The sequence below is a fragment of the Artibeus jamaicensis genome, unplaced genomic scaffold (genome assembly GCF_021234435.1).
Source record: "Artibeus jamaicensis isolate MK-2021 breed Jamaican fruit bat unplaced genomic scaffold, CSHL_Jam_final contig_944, whole genome shotgun sequence".
In the NCBI taxonomy this organism is placed as follows: domain Eukaryota; kingdom Metazoa; phylum Chordata; class Mammalia; order Chiroptera; family Phyllostomidae; genus Artibeus; species Artibeus jamaicensis.
In genome coordinates this window covers 1681713-1706289 of record NW_026522020.1, presented here as the reverse complement: position 1 = coordinate 1706289, position 24577 = coordinate 1681713, and the positions used below count along the sequence as shown (strand labels likewise).

The window sequence follows — 24577 nt, the reverse complement described above, 5'->3', positions numbered from 1 at the left end:
GTTTTGCTGTATTTGGTTAATTATTAAGGCAATGCACGCCCCATGACAATAGTGGATTTAAGTGCTAAAGGCCTGCTTCCTAAATAAGCATCATATCATTTCCTGTTCGTATATGGCTTTATAGGACCCACTACCTGAAGGACCGAATTAGCTCTAACTGCATAGTTCACGGGGTGACTCTAAGTGAATGAGGCTCAGTGGGAGGAGGCGGCTCTTGTCCCCTGCAGTTGGAGTGCATGACCCATGAACTCCGGGTCGCAGCCTAAACCGTGTGCCCGGGCAGCGCCTCATCCCATTTCCTCCACATTTCATCCTCAGCGTATCTTGGGGAAAAACAGTATCTTTCCTTAGGTCCCCCTTGTTTCAGGATGCTTCTTAATCAGACGCCCATGACACCTGGCACAGGCAAAGTCCTCCGACCCTCTCTGTCGCAGGCTCCTTGCTCAGGGAGGGGTATCCCGAGAAAACCCACGCGTGGCCTCACACTCATCTCCCACGGTTTCCGACACACACCCCAGCATTACAGTGCCTCAGCCTGTTTTAATTATACGTTTCTATCAAGATCATTCAATTGTCTGCATCTCACGACTGAAGATATGGCTACCCTTTGTCCCAGTCTTTCAGTGCCATTGCTAAGGGCACATGAGGAAGCTCCGGAAATTCCAGTGTTTCACTCACCAAGCAACATCCCCCAGCTGCTTCTCGGGCCCAGCAGGGAGGCCAAGCTGGGCCACCTGTTTTTGGTTCTGAAAATGTGTTCAGCTTGGTGTTATCAAGTCTTTGGCATCTAAGCCCCAGGATCTCGCTGCCTCCTTCCCGTACCATTGACGCCCACCCAGCGGCTAGCACATGCCCTTGAACCAGACAAAGATTCGTGTGCATCTCCGCATCCCTCTGGGTTTTCCCTGTTTAACCAAAACTAGAACAACGTCCGCCACAGCAACCACGTCAGAAAAAGAACACAAACAAAAACCACACTCCTCACTACACCAAAACGGCGAATCGAGTGGTAGTGGGTTTCTTAGCTCATCCTGATGGGGCGCAGTTACCGCCCCCGAGCCTGAGGCACCAACCCTAAAAGTCCGCTCGTTTCCAAAGGAGACACTTTGAGAAACACCTTCATGGGCCAAGGAAGGGCACGATGTAACACCCAGGCCGTGCCGACGCGGCACTCAGTAACCGTAGAAGAAAGACTGAAGCCAAGGACCGGTGGACATCACACCCACAAACTCCCATGTGTTTGCTTAGCCACCACCTGCTCCGGGTGCCTTGGGGATGTGCTGGATGCTGGGGAGGCAGAGGTCAACGACCTCTGCCCAGCTGCCTTCCCCATTGCCAGGTGCCCTGGGGACAGAGGCCATAGAGCAGGGAGTAAGTACCACAGAGTCAAGGGCAGGCCCACGGGAGCTCTTGGGGTGGGCCCCGCCTTCATCTGGGCAGCTCCAGCCTGGGCTGCACTTCAACCCCGTTAGCAATGAATTACCAGCGAGGTTCTGGGGAGTCACTGAAGGTAACAGCTGGGTGGAATCAGACAGGTTTGAGGAAAACTGACTGGCAGCTGCGTGTGGGACAGACTGAAGGAGAGACCAAGACGTGAAGGACAGGAAGGCAGTTAGAGGGACATGGCTGCTGTGCTCTGCTTCAGCCCGGAGGCTGGTGAAGTTAGGGGACAGGTCTCCAGACCACTCTCAGCTCTGACACCAAGTATAGCGTTCGGGTGGGGGGGTGTCTCCAAGGCCACCCTCAAGTTCACAGTTGACTAGAAGAACTCAGAACTCCCTGAGAGCTGTTACACTCATGGTTACCGTTGATTAGCGTGAACGGCAACACAGTGGAATCAGCCGGGGGAAGAGATGCACAGGGCGGCGGCCAGAGGTGCTCCGCTCGGAGCTTCCCACTGCCTTGTCCCTGTGGTACTGCGGCCGGGGCCTCCGTTCACCTGGCAACAACGTGCAGTGACATTGCCAACCAGGGGAACGCACTTGAGCCTCAGGGTCCAGAGATCTGATTGGCCACCCTGGCGGCCGACCTCAGCCCTCAGCCCCTTGGGAGGGTATCATCACATGGCCCCAAAGCCCTCCCTTTTTTGGTGTGGCCCCAGGACCCCAGATAAGCAAAGACACTCTTAACAGACATGGCATTTTCAGATGACTTAGAGGTCACCTCCAGGAGCCCAGGACAAAGGCCAGACCTCTCTCTGGGTCCAATCAATGCTTTATTACACAGGGCTGAACTGACTGTGCCTTGAACTTATTTCCATAACAAGTTACAATCCACATTTACAAATTCTGTTTATGATCAAAACTAAGGGAAGATTTCTACCTCCACCTCTCAAAAAAACACTTCCAGCCACACAACAGGACAGTCTACTTTTGAAAAGCCTCCTTGTGGAGAAATCTTTGCATCCATCCAATGCGGGTCTCTTGGAGCTTTGGTGAGAGAGACGATGTCCTAACCAGAACTGGGCTTTCCCCTAACTGTCTCCTTTGATTTTTTTTTTTTTTTGCGGGTGGGGGGGGTCAATTTATCTCTTAAGGCTATAGCCTTCCATGAATTTACTACTGGTGCTGTCTATGTGGTTTAAATTTGTTGATTTTCAAAGCAACTGAAAAAGTCTTTTGAGAGTGGCAAAAACAAACTGTTTATGGTTTTGAAAGACACAGTCAATTAAAAGTTACCAAGCACATGTTTCTGGATGCTTTTAATATATATTTGAGGATAATTTCCTCATTGTAAAAAAATTCCAGCCCTGGCTGGTGTGGGTCAGTGGATTGAGCACAGGCCTGCAAACCAAAGGGTCGCCGGTTTGATTCCCAGTAGGGGCACATGCCCAGGTTGCAGGCTGGGTCCCCAGGTGGAGGCACGTGAAGGGCAACCACACATTGATGTTTCTCTCCCTCTCTGTCTCCTTGCCTTCCCTTCTCTCTAAAAAATAAATAAAAACTAAACGTCGGAACAGGGCATTTCTAAACCTCCTTCTGGTTCTGGCAATTCTCCCTCAGAATAAGGTCACATTTTACAAACAAAAATGAAGACTTCTAAAAGCTGAGGTAGTTATATAAATAATAATCTACTTTTCCCCCAATATTTACCATTTAAACCCCAAAGGAAAAAATAACCTTTAGATACATTATATAAAAAAACTAATTCTCAAGAACTAACTCGACAGAGTAAATTGGCAGATCTAATTGGCTTCATTAAGTGAATGCATGAATCAGGCAACATCCCATACAGCGACTGGAAGCTGCTCTTCTGAGTTGTACCAAAGGATTTTTACGGGGAAGAGAGGGTGGGACTAAGAAGTCAGAGGAGTGGGTTATTTCAGACGAGGACACCTTCCCCCAGGGGAGGCGGGGGCTCCTACCAAGCAGCAGATGCCTCAAGAGCCGACCAGGAAGTTCAATACCGACTGGTCTAAAATGTCCCTCCTGGGCAAGTCTGAGACCGCAATTAGGTTAGTTATTGAGTTTTGTTTTGGTGATGTTGCTTAGCAAAAGTGACTTTTGGCCTGTTGATTCTTTTTCTTAACACTAAATATTTTTTAAAACGTACCATTAATACAGAGCACATACCATGTGCAAACCAGGTATATTTGAAAATTTTATCTAGAATAAAATATATTGTGAGCCAAATGTCAGTGAGGTGGAGAGGTTGGTAATTTCCTGCCTAGGAAGCACTAAGAGAATATAAAGTAGAACATGCAGGATTTAGCTGAAGTTTACATGCCTTCAAAGCTTAGTGACTTTCTAACCTGATTTTATAAATAGGAAGGTATTTGTAGCTTATTTTCCAATAGGAAGGTTTTTATTATGCCCACCCTCACGCTCACAGCTGGCTAGCAGTTGTGAGTATGCGAAACAGAGTTAATTCCTGCATTATTATTCATTGATTATTGTATTATTGTCCATGTGAACAACCATAAACCAACTTCTGCCCAACCCTGTATGTAATTCCACTTGAATATTTTCTGATTTAAAAAAAATTTAATCTTTTCCCCTTGAGGCAGCGTAATGGAAAATAATAGATCAACGAGTGTTGCAGCCGATTTAAGGGGCAGCGGGACCAGCAGGGCCTGGTGATCACCCGCACGCTGCCCGTCCCCGGGCCCTGGTGACAGGAGCAGGACACCACGGTGCCCATCCTGGAGGGGCCCGTGGCTCGGTGTAAGGACAGCCTGTTCACAGAGAATGACAGTGTCCGGCAATGCTGCTGGTCACACAGAAGGAAGGGACGGGGCGGGACGTCCAAGTGCGCCTTGATGTGCAAGAGCAGAGTCCTAGCCGAGGGAGCCCAGTGTGAAACCAAAGCCTCAGAGGACAGGGGCCTGAGGACGCTGCCAAGGAATCTCCTGAGGGTGCACCCGGTGGGGAGCCCGTGACCTTCCCCCTCGGGTGGCGGCACTGTGGTGCATGTTTTTCGGCAGGGGAGGGACTAAAGCAGACCCATAGCTGAGAAGGCGGACAGAAAGAGGGTGAATTGGGTGTGGGCAGGACCGGATGCCCAGGAGCGGGGCCCTGCTTTAAAGGACTGGGGGTCCCAGGGCAACAGGAGGAACAGCCTGGCTGCCGGCCTGGGTGGGAGGGTTGGCAGTGGCTGGGAGAGTGTTTAGGGGACATCAGGAGGGGACGGCCAGTGAGCAGAGGAAATGCAGCACTGGAGAGAGAACCTCTGAAGCTACCAGGAAAGAATCAAGGAAGAGAGAGGCTTGTCTTGGAAAAAGAGGAGACCAGATGATTGTCACGAAGATTATCAAGGCCTTAAGGACAAGAGGAGCTGGGACCTGTCCATTCTGGGCCCTGAAGGGAACTGTTTTACAACACCTGTTCTAGACAGCTGGCTGAGGAACCTGCTAAAGCCAGCTTCGAACTGCTAACCAGACCCCTCCCACCCCCAGGAGTATCTGCCTCCAAAATACAAGCAATTTGCTCATTTAAACAAATGTCCACGGGTGGAATGCGTGCTCTGAACTGGGTCTCTACCCCCAGGTGTCCTTGGGTGCTGGCGGCTGTTGCGGCGCCCACGGAAGGGAGTGGCGGTCTGGCCTCAGAAAGAACCGGGGAGCGTGCCGGCTGTCCTGCTGGGGGACAACCCCTCCGGATTTCCACGTCACACGGGATCACTCACACTCCAGGTTTTGCTTGCTCTCTGTATCCATAAGCGGATTCAACTAGTTACCACGGAAGTGCGGACTCCGAGTCAGTGCGACGGGGCAGGAACATCGGGTGGGGGTTCGGGGGGGCTTTGTTTCTCCTCCTCGCACCCCTCCCGGGACTCCAGGGCCTGCGGGTGGCTGAAGGCGGCCCCCTCTCCCGGGTCGAGGTCAAGAGCAGGTGTGCAGGGGCTCTCTTAGACCGCCGTCTTTGCCTCGGCCTCCCTCATAGACGGAGGTACCTTCAGCAAGAACACGCTCCCCCCGAGGCTGAGTCTGGAGAGGCAGAAGCAGGGTCCCCAGGCCGGTCCCTGAGGGGACCGCAGAGAAGACTCGGGACCTGCCAGGGGGAAGTTCGAGGATGCGCAGGGCTGAGGGTCACCTGGCCCGTACTTTCCAAGTTCGCCTCGAGAGCCGGTGGGGTCCAGCCAGGCAGCGAGGCGCGGGCAGAAGCGGAGGGCGCAGCCCGCCGCCCCCCACGCATCCCGCCCTCCCCTCTCCGCAGGCCCCGCGCGGTCGCCGCTGGGGAGGGAGGTGAGAGCCGCCGGGAGGGCCGGAGCCCCAGTCGGCGCCCGCGAGCCCGGGTCCGCGCCCAGCCCCTGCTCCCCAGCCCAGTGGCGGCCCGGCCTCGCCCCGCCGCGCGCCCCTCCCGCCTCCCCGTTGCCGTGGCAACCCCGGGATCCTCCAGGCGCGCGCCCGTCGGCCCGCCCGCGCGGGCGCTCGGCAGCGGCGGCGGCGGCTGCAGCGGCGGCGGCGGCAGCTCCGGCTGGAGCCGCGCGCGCGCTGCGACCCCGATCCCGAGTCCGTTCGTCGCCCCGCGCCCCGCTCCCGGCCCCAGCGCGTCCCCTCGACTCGTCCCCAGAGCCCGTCCGGCCCCGGCCCCCATGGAGCTGCTGGCCGCAGCCTTCAGCGCGGCTTGCGCTGTGGACCACGACAGCTCCACCTCGGAGAGCGACGCGCGCGACTCGGCGGGACACCTGCCGGGCAGGTGAGGACCAGCGGGCGTCTGGACCCCGCACGCCGCCCCAGCGCGCCTAGGGCCCCAGGTCGCGTCCCCGGCCGCGGACGCCGACCCCCGAGGCCTATGCCCGCGGGCCCGTCGCCCCTCACTCCACCCCCGACCCTAGTGGCTCCGGCGCCCGCCCGGGATTGGGGGTGAGTTCCAGCCTGAGCCGCCAACGCGCCCGTCCCCGCCCCGGGGCGCCTCCCGCGCCCTCTTAGGAGCGCCCTGGGCCAGCTCGTCCCTCTCAGCAACCCCGTCTCCGAGCCTTGGGGCCCTGGGACGGGAGGACCCGAGCCCGAGCGGGGCTGGGGCCAGGTGACTGCGGGCGGCACAGGGTACGGCGCACGGGTCGGGCTCTTGGCCGCGGGACCCGTCGGGGCAGCCGGGCGGCGCCGCGGAGCGAGCAGGGCGCGCCAAGTTTCCGATGCCTGCCCGCGAGCTCCCAAAACATGAAGGTTTGGGCGGGCTGCCGTGGGAGTGAATCACTCGGTCGCGCCCTGGTGCGGCGACAGAAAGTGCCAGTGGGGCCCGCCTGGCCGGGAGGGGCTGCGGCCGCTCCGCCTGGACGGACCAGGGAGGACCCGGCCGGCCAGGGCCGCGTGTGCGGACGCCTCTCTCCAGCTGGCCTAGGTGTGTGTCGTTGCTTAAAAATAACCGCCCTGTCCCTGCTTCTCTCTGGCAGCGAGTCGTCCTCCACCCCGGGAAATGGGGCCACGCCCGAGGAGTGCCCGATGCTGGCGGACAGCCCCACCACGCTCACCGAGGCCCTGCAGATGATCCGCCCCATTCCCACCGACTCCTGGAGGAACCTCATCGAACAAATAGGTGGGTGTCCGGCGGTAGCCGGGTCTCTCGGGGCGATCGTGGACTCTGAGGGTCCCCTGCTTCTGAGAGGCCCTTGTGTTTCTGTGAGTGGAAGTATGTGACGTGGCGAAGGAACGTGTTTGTTTTTTTGTTTTTTTTTGACATATTCGGTTCTAAATGTTTCCAAAACTGCTAGATTTGGATGGTGCTGCATCAGTGGGCTTTAGCAAATGCATTTCTGTCCTGCTCGCTCCGGTGGGGTCTACCCGCCCAGCCCCGGTCACTTCTGCCCAGAGGACCAGGAGTGAGGTGCTTCCAGGTCATGCAGGGGGGACCCCAGGAAAGGGTCTGGGGAAGATCTGGAAAGAGAGGGAATCCGCGGAAAGGGGCTTCTGGAGAGAGCCACGCTCTCCCCTGCGATTCAGAAAGAGGAGGCAGTGGTCAGTGGTGGACTTTGAAAGGGGTAGGCACGAAGGGTGAAGTGGAGTAGAAAGTGGGACCCCCTCTGGGGACCCCCTCCCAGGCCCCTGGGTGAGGAAGCGGCAGCAGCCTGGCTGCGAGGTGGGAGGTGTGGGGTGCAGCCGGTGTGCGCCCCGCTCCGCGGCAGCTGAGGCCCTGTGAATGCAGAAAGTAGACGGGGAATCATCCCACGAACGCAAGCACTTGGATTTAAAAGTCAGAAATTGCTAATGACATCAAACTAGTGCTCGTGCTGTGGGTCCCGTGATTCAGAAAATGGTACCGGCTGCTTAGAAAATCTTTTTGTCCTTCGGCGTCGTCGGCAGACAGCCCGTTTGTTAAGTTGAAATTCTAGGTTTGGAAGATTTCTTCCCCAGATGTCACCATTGTCCCCATCTCAAACGCTCAGACACAGAGTGTCTCGAGGGGACGCGGAACACCCATTGCCCACAGGCCCCGGCCTGGCCGAGAGGTGGTGGGCGGCTCACTGTCCCCTTGCGGGGGTTTTTCCAAAGTGAGTCCCCAGGAGCCCGGGCCAAGCTGAGGGGGCGGAGCCAACGGCGCCTGCTAAGAAGCTGCTGACTCCGGGAGTTGGTTTCCAGCAGCCCCTGGGTGTCAGGCAGGTGGCCGTGGAGTGGCGGCTTTTCCCTTTGTTTGCTGCGGGAATGGAGAGGGGCTGACCTGAGGAGAGACTCCGGAAAACGCCTTTCTCCCTCCTCCCCAGTGCGGAGGGCCGCCTCTGCCTCGGCCAACACTGCAGGTCTAGACTTCCACGCTCTTGAAAAGGGTCCTCTTTGGCTAAGATCAGTGCCATGATTAGAAAGGAAGTTGGGGTGGGGCTGGGGAGCCCTGTGACCCCTCTTTGAGAGAGAGGCTCCGGTCTGCCCTCTGGGCCTGTGGAGACTCCTCTGTCCTGGAGGCAGCTGGACCTGCTGGACCGGTGTCATAAGCCCAAAGCCGGGGGTCTGGGCCCCTGAGCTCTGGGGCCTGCCCATCCTGGCCCTCAGCTTCCTCAAGTGCTTGACAGTAGAGACTGACATTCAGGCCGCTGCCTGTGTCTGCTGGCGTGATACAACTGTCTTTTTCTGGTTCCCAGGCTGGACGGCAGCCCAGAGCTGTTGCTGCCCTCGTCCTGCACCCTTCCTCACAGGCTGGAGGCTGTGTCGAGCAGATTCTGCACCAGCCCTACTTGCTTTTAGCCCTGCAAGTGAAGGGAATTCTTTGCCAGGTGTCAGGAAAGGATGACAGGTCCCTAAAAACACACTGTGACTGGCAGGGGAAGAAAGCAGAATAACTACTGTGCTGGATTCTGCAGCGGCTCCCATGGAGGCCAGAGCAGAACTGTGTGGGGGTCATGCATGATGCGGTCCCCAACACTCATTACAGGTGGTGGACCCTGAGACCTCGCAGGCACTTGCACGGGTATGCACACACACACCTGTGCGTCCCTCGTTTCCTCTGACACCTAACACGCGCCTGGCACATGGAAGTCACAGCACTCCATAGACATAAGTAAATACAGTACAAGAATTCCCTGTCCTTAAGAAGTTTCTATTCAAAAGATTCAAAGAGTAAAATTGCTGTGTTCAGAAAGTGAGATGTCAAGTGATCCCCCCCAGGCCTTGACGAGAAGGGCTGGGGGCCCACCCTCGTTCAAGGGCAGCACCGTCTGCCTGCCCGCAGATCCCCTGAGTTTGGAGGGACGAGGACTGAGCCTTCTCACTCTGCAGGGAGCTGGGGCCAGGCTCGGGGTATGGTAGGCAAAGTGAATTTTCACGTGAAGTTGTGCTTGCTGCATGTGCAAAACATAAATAGGAAAACATAGTATATTAACAGTGTATGGAGTACAGAAATGTAATCAGACGACACAGTTCCTTGGGTAACATGAGTTTTAAAGCTAATAAAAATAAACGGGTTTTGAAAAACGGGTACACAGCGTGCCAGATAACTCTGTGCCATCACAGGAACTCTAGGAAAATTGGTGTTTAAATCTGTATTTTAAATATTTCAAAAATATGAAGTTTTAAGAAAATTCTAAAATTACTTGCATTGGGAGTGTCTGGTTGAAAGTAATAGAATAGCCAGCAAAAAAAATGACCTTAAACAATGGAAGTAGCCTGGACTGGTGTGGCTCCGTTGGTTGGGCGTCGTCCCACAAAGTGAGAAGTCGCTGGTTCAATTCCTGGTCAGGCCATATGCCTGGGTTGTGGGCCAGTCCCCAGTCGGGGTGAGTTTGAGAGGCAACTGATTGATGTTTCTCTCACATATTGATGTTTCTCTCCTTCTCTTTCTCTGTTCTCCTCTCTCTAAGAGTAAGTAAATAAAATCTTTAAAAAAAACAGTGGAAGTATTCTCAGTCAATGAGTTCAGGGGTAGGAGGTTCTGCCGTTGGTTAATTCAGCTAAGCAATTCCCTGGCTCCTTTTCCTTCACCATTCTCAGCATTGGGGCTTCATGTCACAAAATGGCTGCCACAGCTCCAGGCATCACATCCTCAAGCAGCCATGTGTAAAAGCAAAAAAAGGCAGTCTTCTCCAAGTGTCTGTTAGGGAGAGACATCTTCTTAAGAAGCTATGCACTTGCTCTCCGCAGCCCAATCGTGACGCATGTGTAAGTCTAAACCTGTCACTGACGAGGGAACTGTCACAGAAAGGTTTGATCAGCGGACATTCACCCGCATCCCTGAGCACAGAATGGGTCAGCTGGGAAGAAGGGGTGTGAGGGAGCAAAGGAGGGACAGTGAGGAGTGTGTGGCCACAGTGTGATTTCAGAAACATTTTCAATCCAACTACCCACACTGCTGATATTTCTGTCTTTTTTCCAGCATATGATATTTCGGATAGTTTTCACCCATGATTTGCCCCCTGTAGCCTACACAAGACGTTTTTTGAACCTTCAAAACAATGCTAAATTAGATGTTTTTGTGAAGCTTGGAAGCTGCATTTTTAAAAAGTGCTCAATTCAACACATACGTATGTACCCACCACTTGCTAAGTGCAGAAAACCGACTCCAAGTCAGTGGTGGGAACCTGGTTTCTTTAAACCTCCGTAAACGCAGTATCAGACCTGCGGAGTAATTGGTTTAGCGCGGTGACAATAGAGGCCTTATGCTCACACTGGCCCAGCTCCTGCAGCGACTTTAAACCTCTGTCTTCATAGATCTTCAGTCTGGATTGGGTTTCGTGCCGACTCGGCTTTCTCTTTCATCCCTTTGTCAGATTAAGTCTGTGTTGTCTTCTGCTGGGTTGTAACCCTGTGGAGGAATCCTGGGATCTTACTCTTCTAAGTAAGTTCTACACTTCCCGGGAAGGCTTTATAATTTAGCCTCATGGAGTGCAGGAGGCCAGCTGGGTTAACCCAAAGGGTGGGTTTGTTAGGCTCCCGTTTATAAATACAGTGTATCCATCCACATTCAGGGTTTCGGAGTTAGCTTGTTTTCCCTCCTGCCTTTCCCTCCTGCTTAGACACGTTTAACCATGGGATACAGAAGGCACAACAGCCAGCGTCTGCCCTGTGCTGTAAGAGAGAGACCTGCCCAAACCACACACTGGCTTGCACAAGAGCTTTCCGGGAGAGTCATCTTTGTCCCTCAGACATGTCCAGGGTCCCCACCACTCTCCAGACCAGTGTGCCCAGCTGCCCATTGGACCTCTCCACCACCCGCTTCCTCAGCCAGACCCTCCTCCTGTGGTCCTCGTCTCCTTGGACATGGCCAACTGAGCTTGTTGCCACACTGATCACCTGGATATGAACCGTGTCACCAGGACCCACCTTCCCCTTGTCCCTGCCCCCTGAGTCAGGCCCACCTGCATCCCTCCACCCCACCGCAGCTCCCACCTGCGTCCGCTGGCCACCACCGGCCAGGAGAACCGCCACAGCCTCTTTCTGCCCATCACAGGCCCCCTACAGCGGAGACCAGAGTTGCTTGCCTGAGGCCTCTCAGACCTCTCACTCCCCCTCCCTAGACCCCAACCCCTCTCCCTGGGCTGGGACCCCCCCTCACCACTGAGCTTTCTGCTGCTCCTGTGTGAACGGACATCCGCCCACCCAGCCTGAGGCCAGGATGTGCTGAGGTGGAGGTGCCACTGCTGGGCTGATCTGCAGGCCCTAAATCTCCTTGGAGACTGAAAACACATTTATTTCTAGTACAATTGGTCTGGGAAGTTGCCTAAAACTGTAAAAGCAAAAAAAGGAATGTTTCCCTTTTGAGTCCTAAGGCTGGTGAAATACTGTCTTTCCCTCAAATGAAGAATTGACCAGCCCTCCCCGCTCCCAGACGAACGCACTGGTGTTTCAGTGCGGACACACTCCAGGCCACAGCAGCCTCCTGCTGGGACACTGAAATGTAACTGGGATGTCTTCGTCCAGTCCGCACACGCTGGTTATTAACACGTCAAGTTGTGGATTCTTGTTCTTTGACAAGTATGCACAGGGAGAGTGTGTATTTCCCTGTGTGACTGAATTTTAAATCTTTGCAGGGATTTCCTGATTCCTCGCTGAAGAGGGATCACGAGCTGGTCCTTCCAGGGAGGGGGAGGAATGGCGGTGGATTCTGGGCACCACCCTCTGCTGGCTGGGTGTCTTCCTAGACCCCATGCCCCAAGAAGCAGACAGAGCCTTGACCTGGTGATTCCGAAAGGTCTGCGTCTGAAACTTTTCCTGTTCTCTGTTCCCATCCTATCTGGTTTCAGGGCTCCTGTATCAGGAATACCGAGACAAGTCAACTCTCCAGGAAATTGAGACCCGGAGGCAACAAGATGCAGAGGCACAAGCCAATGACCATGGCTCCCAGGCCAGCGAGGAGGCTCCAGAGGAGGACGAGGAGGAGGAGGAGGAGGAGGAGCCGGCCAGCCCACCCGAGAGGAAGGCGCTGCCCCAGATCTGCTTGCTCAGCAACCCGCACTCGCGGTTTAATCTCTGGCAGGATCTCCCAGAGATTCAGAGCAGCGGAGTGCTGGACATCCTCCAGCCCGAGGAGATCAAGCTGCAGGAGGTAACAGCACCTGGGTGGGCGCTCGGGGGCGGCTGAACGCATGCGGCAGGAGGCAGCCCGGCAGGTTCACCCTGAGAATCACTGGCAGGGCCCATCGGTGCAGAACGTGCAGGGAAATTCACTGGTGGTTGTACAGGCAACAAAAAACATCGCGTTACCTTCTGGGATGGCAATCCCCATGCTGCGTGTTCCTGAGAACACGTAGTGCCTTCTCGAAACAGCAAGACTGCGTTCCTCAAACCCGCTGCTGTTGCTGGGTGTTTCCTGGCGCCTGTGACCGCTGATGTGTGAGGTGATGCGGAGCAAACGGTGACTGTGAAGTCACTGCCGTCAGTGCTTGCTTCTCACTCAGTCTTGGCCCACAACTTTATTGTGCAGTCGCTTGAACCTCGGGTGACTTGGGAGCCCGGCAGGAAGTCACGCTCCCCTGGGCATGCCCACGCTCCTGGAACTGGTGCAGAAATTTGGGGCTTGCGTCTCTTCCCTCTCATTTGACGGTGCAAGTGGACTTTGCCCGTCCGTCTGTTAGGCTTAGGCATCGCGGAGGTGCCCCCTGGCTTGTGGCTACCACGCAGAGACAGCTGATTACAAATGAGCAGTAGCGGTGATGCGTAGCTAAGGAATGTCAGCATTTATGTGAGCTGCACAAAGGGCGTTTGGGCACAGCGGGAAAATCTGTGGATAGGAGGCAAGAGTGTGGTCGGGTCGCAGTAAGGAGGGAGACAGGGCGAGAGACATGGAGAGCGTGCGGGTGTGTGTTCGCTGTGAAATTTAAAAAGTGGGTACGGGGGTGGGGGGCAGGGAATGAAGAGGTTGGGCTTTTCCAACTCATTTAGTCCACATCCTGCTGTCTCTGTTCTCTCAACCCCTCTTGCCTCCTTTCTCCCTCCCCCCACTCACCAGCTCCTTGAAGCTGCACTTGAACCTGTTGCTGGTTGGACTCACTCCTGTTACTGACTCCTGCGCCAGGTTCTACAGACACATTAGCTCTTCTCGTTTACGTGAAAGGCACTCTGCTCACTGGGCGCAGTTAGCAGCCAGGACTGAGGCTACTTCCTGACTGGGGTCCTCTAACTCACCGGGCCGCTCCATGCATTTGCTCCCTGGGAAAGCTTGATTAAAGCAACGTGTGAAGGGCCACCCATGGTTCACCTGTGTCCTGCCCAGTAGAATCAGGAGCAATTGGTTTCAACTTGGACATCCTGGGGGCCGTGAGCAGTGATTTGCAAATGGCTGCATAGAGAGTTTTATATGAAACTTCTGATGTAAATGATGTGTGGTCGTTAGTTCCCCGTCTCCATGGAGGCAGGTGGAGTTGGACAGAGGGGAGCCCACCAGGCTTTGCCCATGGAAAGCAGCCCTGGAAGGTGCCGGAACACATGGGGACATCCCCTGTGGTGGCCATACCTCCTACCTGAGATACTCAGGGGCCCCCCCAGCCACAGGCAGGGCCACCATCCCTAACTCTTTTTTTTCTTTTCCTTTCATTTCTTTTCTTCTTTAGTCTTTGGGCTATGTTTTTATTGATTTTAGAAAGAAAGGAAAGGAGAGAGAGGGAAGCATCGATGTGAGAGAAAAACAATGTTGGGTCTCCTCCAGTGACCTAACTATGTGCCCTGACTGGGAATCGAACCTGCAACCTTTTTGTGCATGGGGACAACGCTCCTGCCAACTGGGCCACCCAGCCAGGGCCTCTGACTTTCCTGTAAAAGGAATTCTACAACACCATTTTGCTTTCGGCTTCTTTCATGCCATATTACCGCCCTGGGGCTGGGTTTATTTTTTCCTTCTAGTCCTCAGAACAAAGAAAAGAGACCAGTTGAGGGGAATAACATATTTTGCAGTGTATAATGTGCACTTTTTGCCCAAATTTTTGAGGGAAAAATAAGGATGCGCACTATACATGGTTAGTACTAATTCTGTACCAATATAACTGTTTTTAATTCTTTTAGTTATGCCTATGGGTTAAAAGCGTAACTCTAGAAAGCAATAATGATATCCGTGTGCAAAATAACACCCCAGAATATGATAATCAGTTTTGTTTCTAAATATAAATAAATAATTGAATTTAAAAATTAAAATGAAAGATTTTTTTCTCTGAAAGTTTGGGTCAAAAACGTGGGGGTGCATTATACACGGCAAAATAGGGTACTTATTTTTTATCTAATCAGAGAAATGAAGGTTTTAAATACTTTGGGAAGCATAGAGATAAACGCCAGTAGGACTTAAAACCTGACATTAACCTTCCACCGTATCAACAAAGCGAAAGGCAGAGAAAGCCGGACCCTTGGAGTGAAGGCGCGCACATTGGGGAAGCAGGCAAAGAAACTGCGGCGAATAAGGGGGCGGAGCTCACGGCGAATAAGGGGGCGGAGCTCACGGCGAACACGGGGCTCACAGCAATAAATGTGAGTCCCTTAAATGCTTCATTGAAGGACAGACGTTCTCCAATTGGTTAGAAAACTGAATGAGTCATTTTGTGTTGTTAAAGGTGCCACTTCATTTTTAAATGTTTTGAAATTAAGTGAGCAACTGATTATTACGCTTTTCGAATTGTTGAAAAAACGAACTGGGCGAATGTTGCCAACGCGGGCCTTTTCTTGGCTGCTGGCTTCTCATTGGAGGGCCGGCTGCATCCCCGTCCGGTGCAGCCAGAAGGCACCGAAGGGCTGCGCAGTCCAGACGCTCCGGAAGGTTCCTGTGTGCAAAATCCTTGCGGGTCTTTATGCTGCTCTCTCCTGCGGTCACAGCTGTGCGATTCAGCAGCAGTTTGATGTCGGTTTTGGTTTGTGCAGGCTGCCTCTATGGGGCTCGTACAGCTTCCACCTTTGTTTTCATGAAAACAGCTCCCTTTGCCCTGAAAACCCTTTCGTTGTCATCATTAAAGGACACAAGTGCAGGGCAAGTATCACTGACCTGCATCAGTTTGAGGACGGACACAGGGCACTCAGGTGGGGAGGGAGGTGTGCAGATGACCCTGACAGGGGCCTGCCGCCCCAGCACCCAGCGGGTTCCCCCACAGCTTTGCAGGAAAACAGTGCAGTTGAACTTGAATATCGCTTTGGAGCTCAGTTGGGGCCTCTGTGTGTGCCTCCTTGGGCTCCTGCAAGCCCATGGCCAGGGTGTGGCATTGTTGGGTCCAGGGTGAAGTGCTTTGTCTGTGGTGGGGGTCCTGCCAAGCTGCCACTCACAAGGGCACACGTCACAGGCCCACGCAGTAACAGGTCGTTTTCACACAGCATCCCCGCTCCAAGAGCAGATGTCCCGATTTTCGCTCGAATTCATTGGTTGAAAAATCCTGTCTTGTTTTAACTTGCCTGTCCTCAGGAGCTGGAAATCGACCACCTTTTCCTATGTTTGTTGGCTGTTTCAGTCTCTCTGTCTGTGAATTGCTGACCTGTCCTTTGCTCTTTTCTCTTGGGCTATTTACATTGGTCTTCTTGATTGATGGCAGCAGCTTTTTATGCATTCTGGATATTAAGTTTTTCATACGTTTCCAATGATTTCTCCTGCAGTATGGCAGAAAGGAGGGGAGGTGGCAGTGTCTAGGCACACGGGCGCGGGGGCGCTGACTGCCGGAGCTTGTCTCAGTTCTGCTGCTGCTTAGCTCTGTGGGCTTGAGCCGGTCACTGAACCTCTGTCTGGTTCCTTATCTGTAAATCGGGGTAATCACGGCCCCGGGAAGATTAAGCGAGTGAGCGCACGAAGAGCTGGCCACGGGCTGACGGCTGACCCAGTGTGTACTCACCTTCTCGCTTTGCCCCTGGTATCCTTTGTCCCGTAAACATCTTTCTCCGTTTTTATAGGGAATCTCTCAGTCTTTTGATTTATTTAACCTGTTCTTCTGGATACTGTGTCATTTTCTTTCAATTAAAAAAAATGTATTGATTTGAGAGAGAGAGAGACATCAATTCCTGGTCCACTTATTGATGCATTCATTGGTTGATTCTTGTATGTGCCCTGACCGAGGATCGAACCCACAACCTTGGGCATCGGTATGGCGCTCCCACCAGCTGAGACACCCAGCCAGGGCCCTGGATATTGTGTCTTGATTAGAAAGGCCATTCCCACGAGGTGACGATTATAAACCGTTAGGAGGTAGCAGGCACACAGAGCAGGATCCGTCAGACACACGGGCAGAAATGCCATGCACTCTGTACTGTTTCTATGGACTGGGGCACAATGGGGATATAAGAAATCCGGAAAAAAAACCCAATGAGGCCGTAAATTATTTTTGCTGATCCTTGTGCTCCCTAAGGCCGTGCTGCCCAGCACAGAACCCCTGGCCACGTGGGGCTGCGGAATGCTTAGCATGTGGAGAGGAGTGCGGGGGGTTTCTCACCAAGTGAAACGTATGCAAACCCCCCAGCCCGGCGACCCCAGGCCTAGGTGTTTGCCTGGCGCTGGGTCTCAAAAGCAGCACCGTCGTCCTTGGGGCCCGAGTCACTCTTCGTAGTCGGGGCTCGCCTGTGCACCGTAAGAGGGTTAGCAGCATCCCTGCCCCCGGCAGTGACAACCAAACCATCTGTAGGCCTGGCTGGATGCCTACATGTTCCCTGGGGAGCAAAGCAGTTCCTGGTGGAGAGCCACCACCCTGGAGAAAGAAAAACTCAGGGTCCCACAGAAAGCAGCTGCATTCATAATGGCCCCAAACTGGAACAACACTGGAGTTCTCTCATCAAAGCCCGGAACATTCATCCCGGGTGCTCTGCTCAGTAATGAAAAGAAGGGCTCTATTGAGAAACGCAACTTAGATGAATCTCAAAGGCGTTTTGCTCAGTGAAAGAAATCGCAGGAGTTACATACTACAGGGTCCCATTTACACACATTCTGAGCAAGACACAGCTACAGTGACCGAGAGCAGAGGCGTGGTCGCCGGGGCTGCAGGTGGGACAGATGAGGCGACTGTGCAGGGAGTTTCAGGGAGAGACGCCGCTGTGTGTCCCGGCTGTAGAGTCAGGAGAACCTATGCACGGGTTAAAATTTAGAGAATCACACACCCCAAAGAGTTCGATTTACCGTCTGTTCATTCAAAAACCAACACACTGTAAAAAGGGTTGAATGTCCTTGTTTTGTTCAGCCCAACAAAATAAGTACTCTCCTTCCTACCCCCGCCACCAAAAGTAAAACATAGATCTATCTCATTGTGAATTAAGGGAAAAATGGACATAAGACGTAAGAAAATCAAATCTGGAGATACATTAAAAGAAGAACATGCAGCCCTGGCTGGTGTGGCTCAGTGGGCTGAGTGCCAGCCTGTGAGCCGAAAGGTCACTGGTTCGATTCCCCCTCAGGGCACTTGCCTGGGTTGTGGGCCCGGTCCCAGTTTGTGTGTGTGGGGGGGAGGCAACCAGTCACTGTTTCTCTCTCACATCTATGTTTCTCTCCCTCTTTTCCCCTTTCTTCCCCTCTCTCTAAAAATAAATAAATAAAATCTTAAAAACAGAAAAAGAAAAAGAATAACGTACAAAAATGGTATATTGTTTGGGACCCAAATTTATCCTCTCAGTAGGCCAGGGAGAAAAATACCTGAAAGAGGTGGGCCAGGGGAACAGTGCGTCCATTGGCCTGTGCAGCCGGCTCGGACGGCTGCTCCCTGAAGCTCACAAGGAGCAGCCCAGGCGCAGTCACCACAAGCACCTCAGCTCAGAGGGGCAGCCATGTCCCGAATCAGACTTACCGAGAAGTGGCGGTGGCGGTGCCAACCGGGACACGGCCCTGGAGGCTCTACCAGGGCGTCCATCCTGCGGCCCACTGACCACATGAGGCTCAGGATGGCCATGAATGCCACCCAACACAGAATCGGAAATCTACTTAAAACATTATGAGCTTTTTTGTGATTACGTGTTGCGATGTATTTAATGTGTGGCCCAGAGACACCAAAGGGCTGAACACCCCTGCTGGGCCATGCAGCGAGGCAAGGACAAGAGAAGGGGGGGCCGTAAGGCGGGGAGGTCAGGGCCACCCTGACTGCGTGAGACAGGGGCGGACGTTAGCTTCCTGCCTGGATCCAGTGAGGCGTTCAGGGAGGCGGCTGATTATGAGATAAACGTGCAAAAGTTAGTCGGCTTTGTAGATACCAGGTTTTAATTAATTAGAAATCTCTATCAATAAACACAGAAGGAAACGGGGAAAACATTTCTTGTAGAAAAAAAATGCAAATGGCCAGTGATTGAATGCAGATAGTAAATAACAAAAATCAAACTCACTGGTAATCAAAGAGGTAAAGTTAAAGCAGCCTGCAGCACAGGCATTTCAACATGGCAGAAACTTCTAAACGTAAATATACTAAAACCCAGTGTGGGAGGTTTTTAATGAGCACTCAGCGCCGCTGATAGGAAGCGTAGAGCCGTATTTGAATCCAAAGCCTCACAAGAATACGTTTGTATACTGTCTGGTGTTTCTATTTTTAGAAACTTATCTTGAAAAAACCAGAAATGTGCACAAATATTTACTAGGATGTTCATGTCAGCAACAATCAAGGGAAGAATCTGGGAAGAAAACTAAATACCCAGTGATGGAAGGACTGTTTAGTAAGAACTGTACAGTTATGCAAAGTCACAATCCTCAAAAAAACATGTTTCCAAAGAATGAAATAGGTGACTATTCACAACATATTTTTTTTAAGATTTTATTTATCTTTAGAGGGGAAGGGAAGGAGAGAGGAAGAGAAACATCAATGTATGGTTGCCTTTCATGCATCCCCTGCTGGGAACTGGCCTGCAGGGAACCTGTCTGCAACCCCAGTATGTGCCCTGACTGGGAATCGAACCACAGTTGTCTGGTTCGCAGGCCCGAGCTCAATCCACTGAGCTACATCAGCCAGGGCACAACACATTAAGTTTTTAAAAGGCAGGACATACATCTGTAGTAGACTGGGCACAGAAGAAAATGATAAATTACACCTTTTGTTGTTCCCGTGGATCACACAAAATATTTAATAAATTAGGGTGACCTCACAGTACACGTGTTCACAGGCAGTGGTCAGTCACCTGGGCACCTGGGCTCGTGACTTCTCATATTTATTTTAAAGCGCTTACTGCTCGTGTTTGTTTAGTTTCCACCTGGCCCTGGGCACAGCCTGGAGAGCCTCAGACGCTGCCTCCCGCATCGGTGACTCTGGCATTGGCCGTGGTTCCGTCTGCCTGGGCGAGTCGGGAGGCTTGTCCTGCCCACTCGGTCTGTGGTTGGAATATCTTTTCCCTCAGCTGTGGGAGCAGCAGGCCCCGGTGACTAAGGTTCACACAAGGGAAGACCCCCACACGATGGCTTTCTGGTGGGCCGGACTCTTAATCGGCTGTTGAAGAATCAGTTGTAAGAACAAAATTGTTTGTTTTCCTCCTCTTTTAAGTAAAGGCTGGGTTGCTGAGATTGGAAGGTGTGATATTCGTGGGTCAGTTTTTGTTTGCAAACTTATTCTGAATCTCCTTGGCCTGTCTGCCTTTGGGGAGGGAGGATGACCGGTGGAGCACGAGCAGGGGTGGAGAAAATAATCAGGTCTCTGTTCAAACTGCTAAGTTCGGAAGGGGCGACTGTGGAAGGGTCAGGTGTGCACAGGGGGGAAGGCAGGCAGCTCCTCTGGAAAGTGGTGGAACACGACATTGTCCCACCAGGAGAACAGAAAGCAAGGAGGAGGGCCTGCAACTGTGGAGGGGTGGGGACAGTCCCCGCCAGGAGCGGAACCTCAGCCAGTCCCTGGTTCTCGTCCCGCGTGACACTGGTGTCATGAGAAATACAGGAGAACCCGGAGGTGCCGCCCCTTCAGCCCCCCAGCATGGTACCTGGTGCAATTGTTCTGTGGCTGGCGTGAGTTTCGTCCCCAGCATGCACCAGGAAGCTGTCCAGGTGAAAGAGATGGGAAAAGGTGGGCTCGCCCGGGTCCCAGTCGTGGGGAGCTGGGTGTGCAGATCTTGAAAAATGAGCAGGGAATGATATTTTGAATATCTCCTAGGAAACAGGGATACACACATACACTCAGGCGGGGTGCCCTGCCTGGCTGGCGAGCCCAGACAGCACTGCCAGCCTCGCCCTGCTGGGACCCAGAGGGGAGGAGACCCAGTGGCGGGCTGCATTCACGGTTACGTACAACTCACAGTCTCCGTCTGCCCAGCCTCTGACCTCAGGGCTGTGCTTTTGTTTTTCAACCTGTTTTCACAACGCAGAACTTTCATGTATCACATGTTTGTCTCTTTAGGATACACATTGCCAATTCCAAAGATCAGTCCCAAGTTGGGGCGGCACAGGGATGTTTGTGCTGTGGCCTAAGGGGGTTGATAGCCATCACCCCAAACCCCAGGCAGCTCCTGCTGTATTGATTGAGAGAGCAGACTCCTAAAAAATAACTTTGCCCAGGCAGAGGGGACAATCTAACAACATGACAGTGGTAGCTTTTATTGTTTTAAGATGAAACCTTTGGATAAGTCATTTATGCACCTGATATAAAATTCAAAAAGAGGAAACAGATCTATAGTGTAGAAGGGGTTTCTCCACCACCCCTCCACCGTCAGAGTCATTGTGTGTGTGTGTTACACAAATGTAAGATACCATGTATGTTGTTATAAATCTTTCCATATCAGGCTGGAGTACCCCACTGTTTTTCTTCTCTCTTTTCTCTCCCTCTCTTCCTCTTTTTGGTAGCTTTATGGAGCTCCATGGTCTGTGATTTTTCGTCATTTATCTAACCAGTCCCCTGTTGCTGGACATTTGCAGTCAGAAATGCTGTGTATTAAGGATGTTCATTGCAGCATTATTTACAGTAATGAAAGACTAAGAGGTATGCAGTGGACTACTCTGGGAATTGCTAAGCGGCATTGCTGGGTTAAAGATGCATGCTTTTTAAATCTTGAGAAGATGTTGCCAGATTATCTTCACACTTTGGCCAAGGATGAGGGTGCTGGCTTCCTGTCACCTTCATCTCTGGAGGTTATCTTGACCAGGGCACTAGGTGGCAAATGATGTCTCGTTGCAAGCACATGTCTTTCAAAATGTAAACTTTCTTATTCTGTATATTTTTTGTAACTTATTAACTAGATCATCTTGAGAAAACATAACAATTGGCATGCAGGAGAGGCGAGAGAGCTTGCTGAGGCTTTGGTGCCCGGCAGCCAGTGGGGGCCCCCCCTGTGCCACCACCCTCCGGGCAAAGTTCCAGAGGCAAAGGTTTGGAGATAAAGGAAAGGAATCTTTATTCAAAAACTTCACAATTTTGGAATAATGGCTTTCCATGTGCATTAGTTACATCAGCCTATCAATTAAGGCAAAACTCTTTAACTCTCTAGTTACAGCTTAAACCACTTAATCCTGTCAATTAAGGCTAAAATCTTTAACACCCAGGTTCTCCTATCATTTCCCCGTTAGTTTTTAATTATCTTACTTCTATAGAGTTAGTTTACACACTAAAACAACATGAAATACAAAAGCTACACAGTGTTAGAAGAATGGCAGGCTTCTGCCGTCTCTATCGTCCCCTCTACGACACCCAAAGGAGAACAACCCTGCCACCCACCGCCAGGCCAGCCTGGCCCTCATCCGTGCCCGGAGTTCCTGCGCATGCCAAACCCATCCAAATTACCATCCACTGGGAAGCGCGTACGGCAGCTGCACCTTCACCCAGACATTTTCCAGGGAGAAGAGCCTGCCCAAGAGCCCCTCTTTTATTTCAAATCTTCTGGCCCATAACTCTCTGCGCTGTGGAGGCGTTCAGCTTGTCAGCCAATCCCGTCCTAGGCTGTTTACGGTGGCCGCGGGCAGCCCCTCCTAGGCCCCTCCCTGCTCCTCCCCTGTCATCTGGTTGGATCTCTGTATCAGCTCAAGTCTGGGCTGCTGGCCGCGTGGGGCGGGCCCTGGGCGCCCGATGCCTGCGTGGATGGCTTGCGGTCACTCTGTGACCCCTAGTCGCACCACAATCCCAGGGGTTAGTTGTCCCCCCAGGTGACAGCCGAGGCCCCCCGAACTCACTCAGTCTTGACCTCCTTGCGCTCCCTTCGGGGACTGGATCTCACTGCAGAGGGTCAGGGCGCAGGTCGAGGAGCCGGACTTAATCAGTTGTTATTTGCAGAAGAAAGGGACGCTCGCGGGGCTTCTCGACCACAAGCCTCTGTGGAGGCGTTTCTGCCCGCCTGGACGCCCCTGTATTGGCCACCTAAGTGAGGGAAGCCTTGTGCCTTCAGAGTCAGGCCCCGGGGAAGCAAGGTCCGATGGAGCCAGTGGGACCCCCCACCCCAGGGTGGCTCGGAGGCAGAAGGTGGCCACCAGAGATCTGACCCATTCATCCGCTGAGACAGGCACTCGGACCAGCCACCTCCACGGTCGGTCCCAGGAGAGCCTGGACTCGGGGGGAGGTGGTGGGCGGTTTTGCTCCCTGGCTGTGCTGACGACACACCAGACACAAGGATCAGGAGGCAGGCGATGTGGACCTTTGGTCCTCGGTCGACCCACCATCTTCCTCCATCCCCAGACAGCGCCCCCTGCTGGCGCAGGCCGAACCACGGCCGCGGGATAAAGCAGGAGTGGTGGTGTCGAAGGCGCTGTAATCCACTGGCCTCAGGGGGTCACTGACCCCTGACCGGCCCCAGGGGCCTGCGCTGCATTGGGGGGTCCTGGCCCCGCACGTCTGTGGGGTGTCTCCCATGTGGTGCCAGCTGGGGTCTGCCTTCTCGGAATTCTGGTGCCCCCAGGACAGGCGACAGGAGCACACCAGCCAAAGCCAGACCCGCAGCTCCTCTGAGACTGACGGTCCCAGCTGGGCCGCCAGCCCTTTCTCCGATGCGTTGTTTCCTCCTTTGGAGAAAAATCTAAATTTACTGAGAAAAATATGTTCCAGTGCCTCCCGAGCTCGGCGGGGGAGGCCCATGGGCAGCTGGGCGCAGCTTCTGGTCCACAGGCGGCTGGGGAGCTGTGTGAACACACTCGGAGCCCAGGCGCAGCTGCCCACCACAGCCTCGTGAAAAGAAGGCCGCGGGTTCTGGCCCACATGACCGGCCGTCCCAGGGGTGGACCCTACGTGTAACCACAGCCCCTACTCACCCCCAGCGGTGGGCTGGGGCCAGCCCCCCCACCATCCCTACCGGCAGCCTTCTCCCTCCCCTGCACGGGCACCCCCAGAAGGGGCTTCCTTGCTGCAGTGTGTGGGACACAGCCCCAGGGTCACCTGTTGGGACTGGCCCTCCCTGACCCCTCTGGCCAGAGTGCCCCCTGGGACACGTGGTCCTGCAAAGGCAATGCCCAGAGGCCGGGTCGATGGTGAGCCCACAGCTCTGCAGGTGCTTTGAGAGGGGCCGGCTCCAGGTTCAGCACTTCCCACTGAGGGCTGTTCCCATTTTGCACGTAAGGAAACAGGCTCAGCAGAGGAAGAAGCAGTTCCCACTCCCAGCAGAGGTCTGGCCAATACCCTGCAGCTCCACGGCCCGTGGTGCACGCCAGGCCCTTGCCGACTGCCAGCCACCCGGGCTGACCCGGCTGAAGAAATGGCCAGAGTTCACCATGACCCTTGAACACTGAGGATTTTGCCCTTCGCTGGGAATCCACTCAGGAGTGGGCTCAGTGGCCGCAGGGCGTTTGCCCTGTTCACCACTGGTGCGGGGGCCTAGCCCAGCGGTGCCCAGTAAACCTTTGTGGAACAGAGGGGTGGATGAGTGACTGAGGGAGTGAGGAAATGAATGAATGAGTGAATGAAAAATAGCCTGGGCCTCTGTCAGCTCCACACTACCAAGCAAGGGCTTAAGTGAGTAAGAGTAAAAATAAGACTGATCAGAAAAAGACAATCTTACTGATGCGGCAAATAATTTGACATTAAAATGAGGACAAACAGCCTGGAAACCTAAAATTCCAGATGACTAACCACCGATACACAGAGAAAGAGGGGGTGAGCCTTGTGGCGAATGGGGCTCAGCCAGCACAGATTAGCGGGGTCCAGGCCCCCCCACCCCCGCACCCCCCCACCCCCGCTGTGCGTCAGTGGCCGACCAGCCACTTGCCCCCAGACTCCTTGTCCTCCAGCGATCAAGACAGATGCCATCTCTGGTGCCGAATTTGGGGCCTGGTGTTGCGTCTTCTCCAACACTACGAATCAACTTTGCGGCGGTTGTTGCTGTTTATTATTGCATTTGTTTGGAACTTGTGAGCTATAATGCCTTGACGTTTTCGAAAGAAACTTAAATTTAGCAGCAGGA

General features: G+C 53.5%; 1 protein-coding gene across 2 annotated transcripts in view; it reads left to right on the top strand.

Annotated features, from left to right (window-relative positions):
• NGEF (neuronal guanine nucleotide exchange factor) overlaps positions 1–24577 on the top strand; it is an 82567-nt gene that overhangs the window by 44836 nt on the left and 13154 nt on the right. The window contains exons 1-3 of one of the 2 annotated variants that reach the window (XM_037144006.2): positions 5877–6137; positions 6835–6977; positions 12106–12407. In XM_037144006.2, the coding sequence (XP_036999901.2) occupies positions 6034–6137; positions 6835–6977; positions 12106–12407 (549 nt within the window). In that variant the 5' untranslated portion in view covers positions 5877–6033. Of the gene's footprint in view, positions 1–5876; positions 6138–6834; positions 6978–12105; positions 12408–24577 lie in introns of those variants that run through there. The other variant, XM_037143996.2, reaches the window with a different exon arrangement.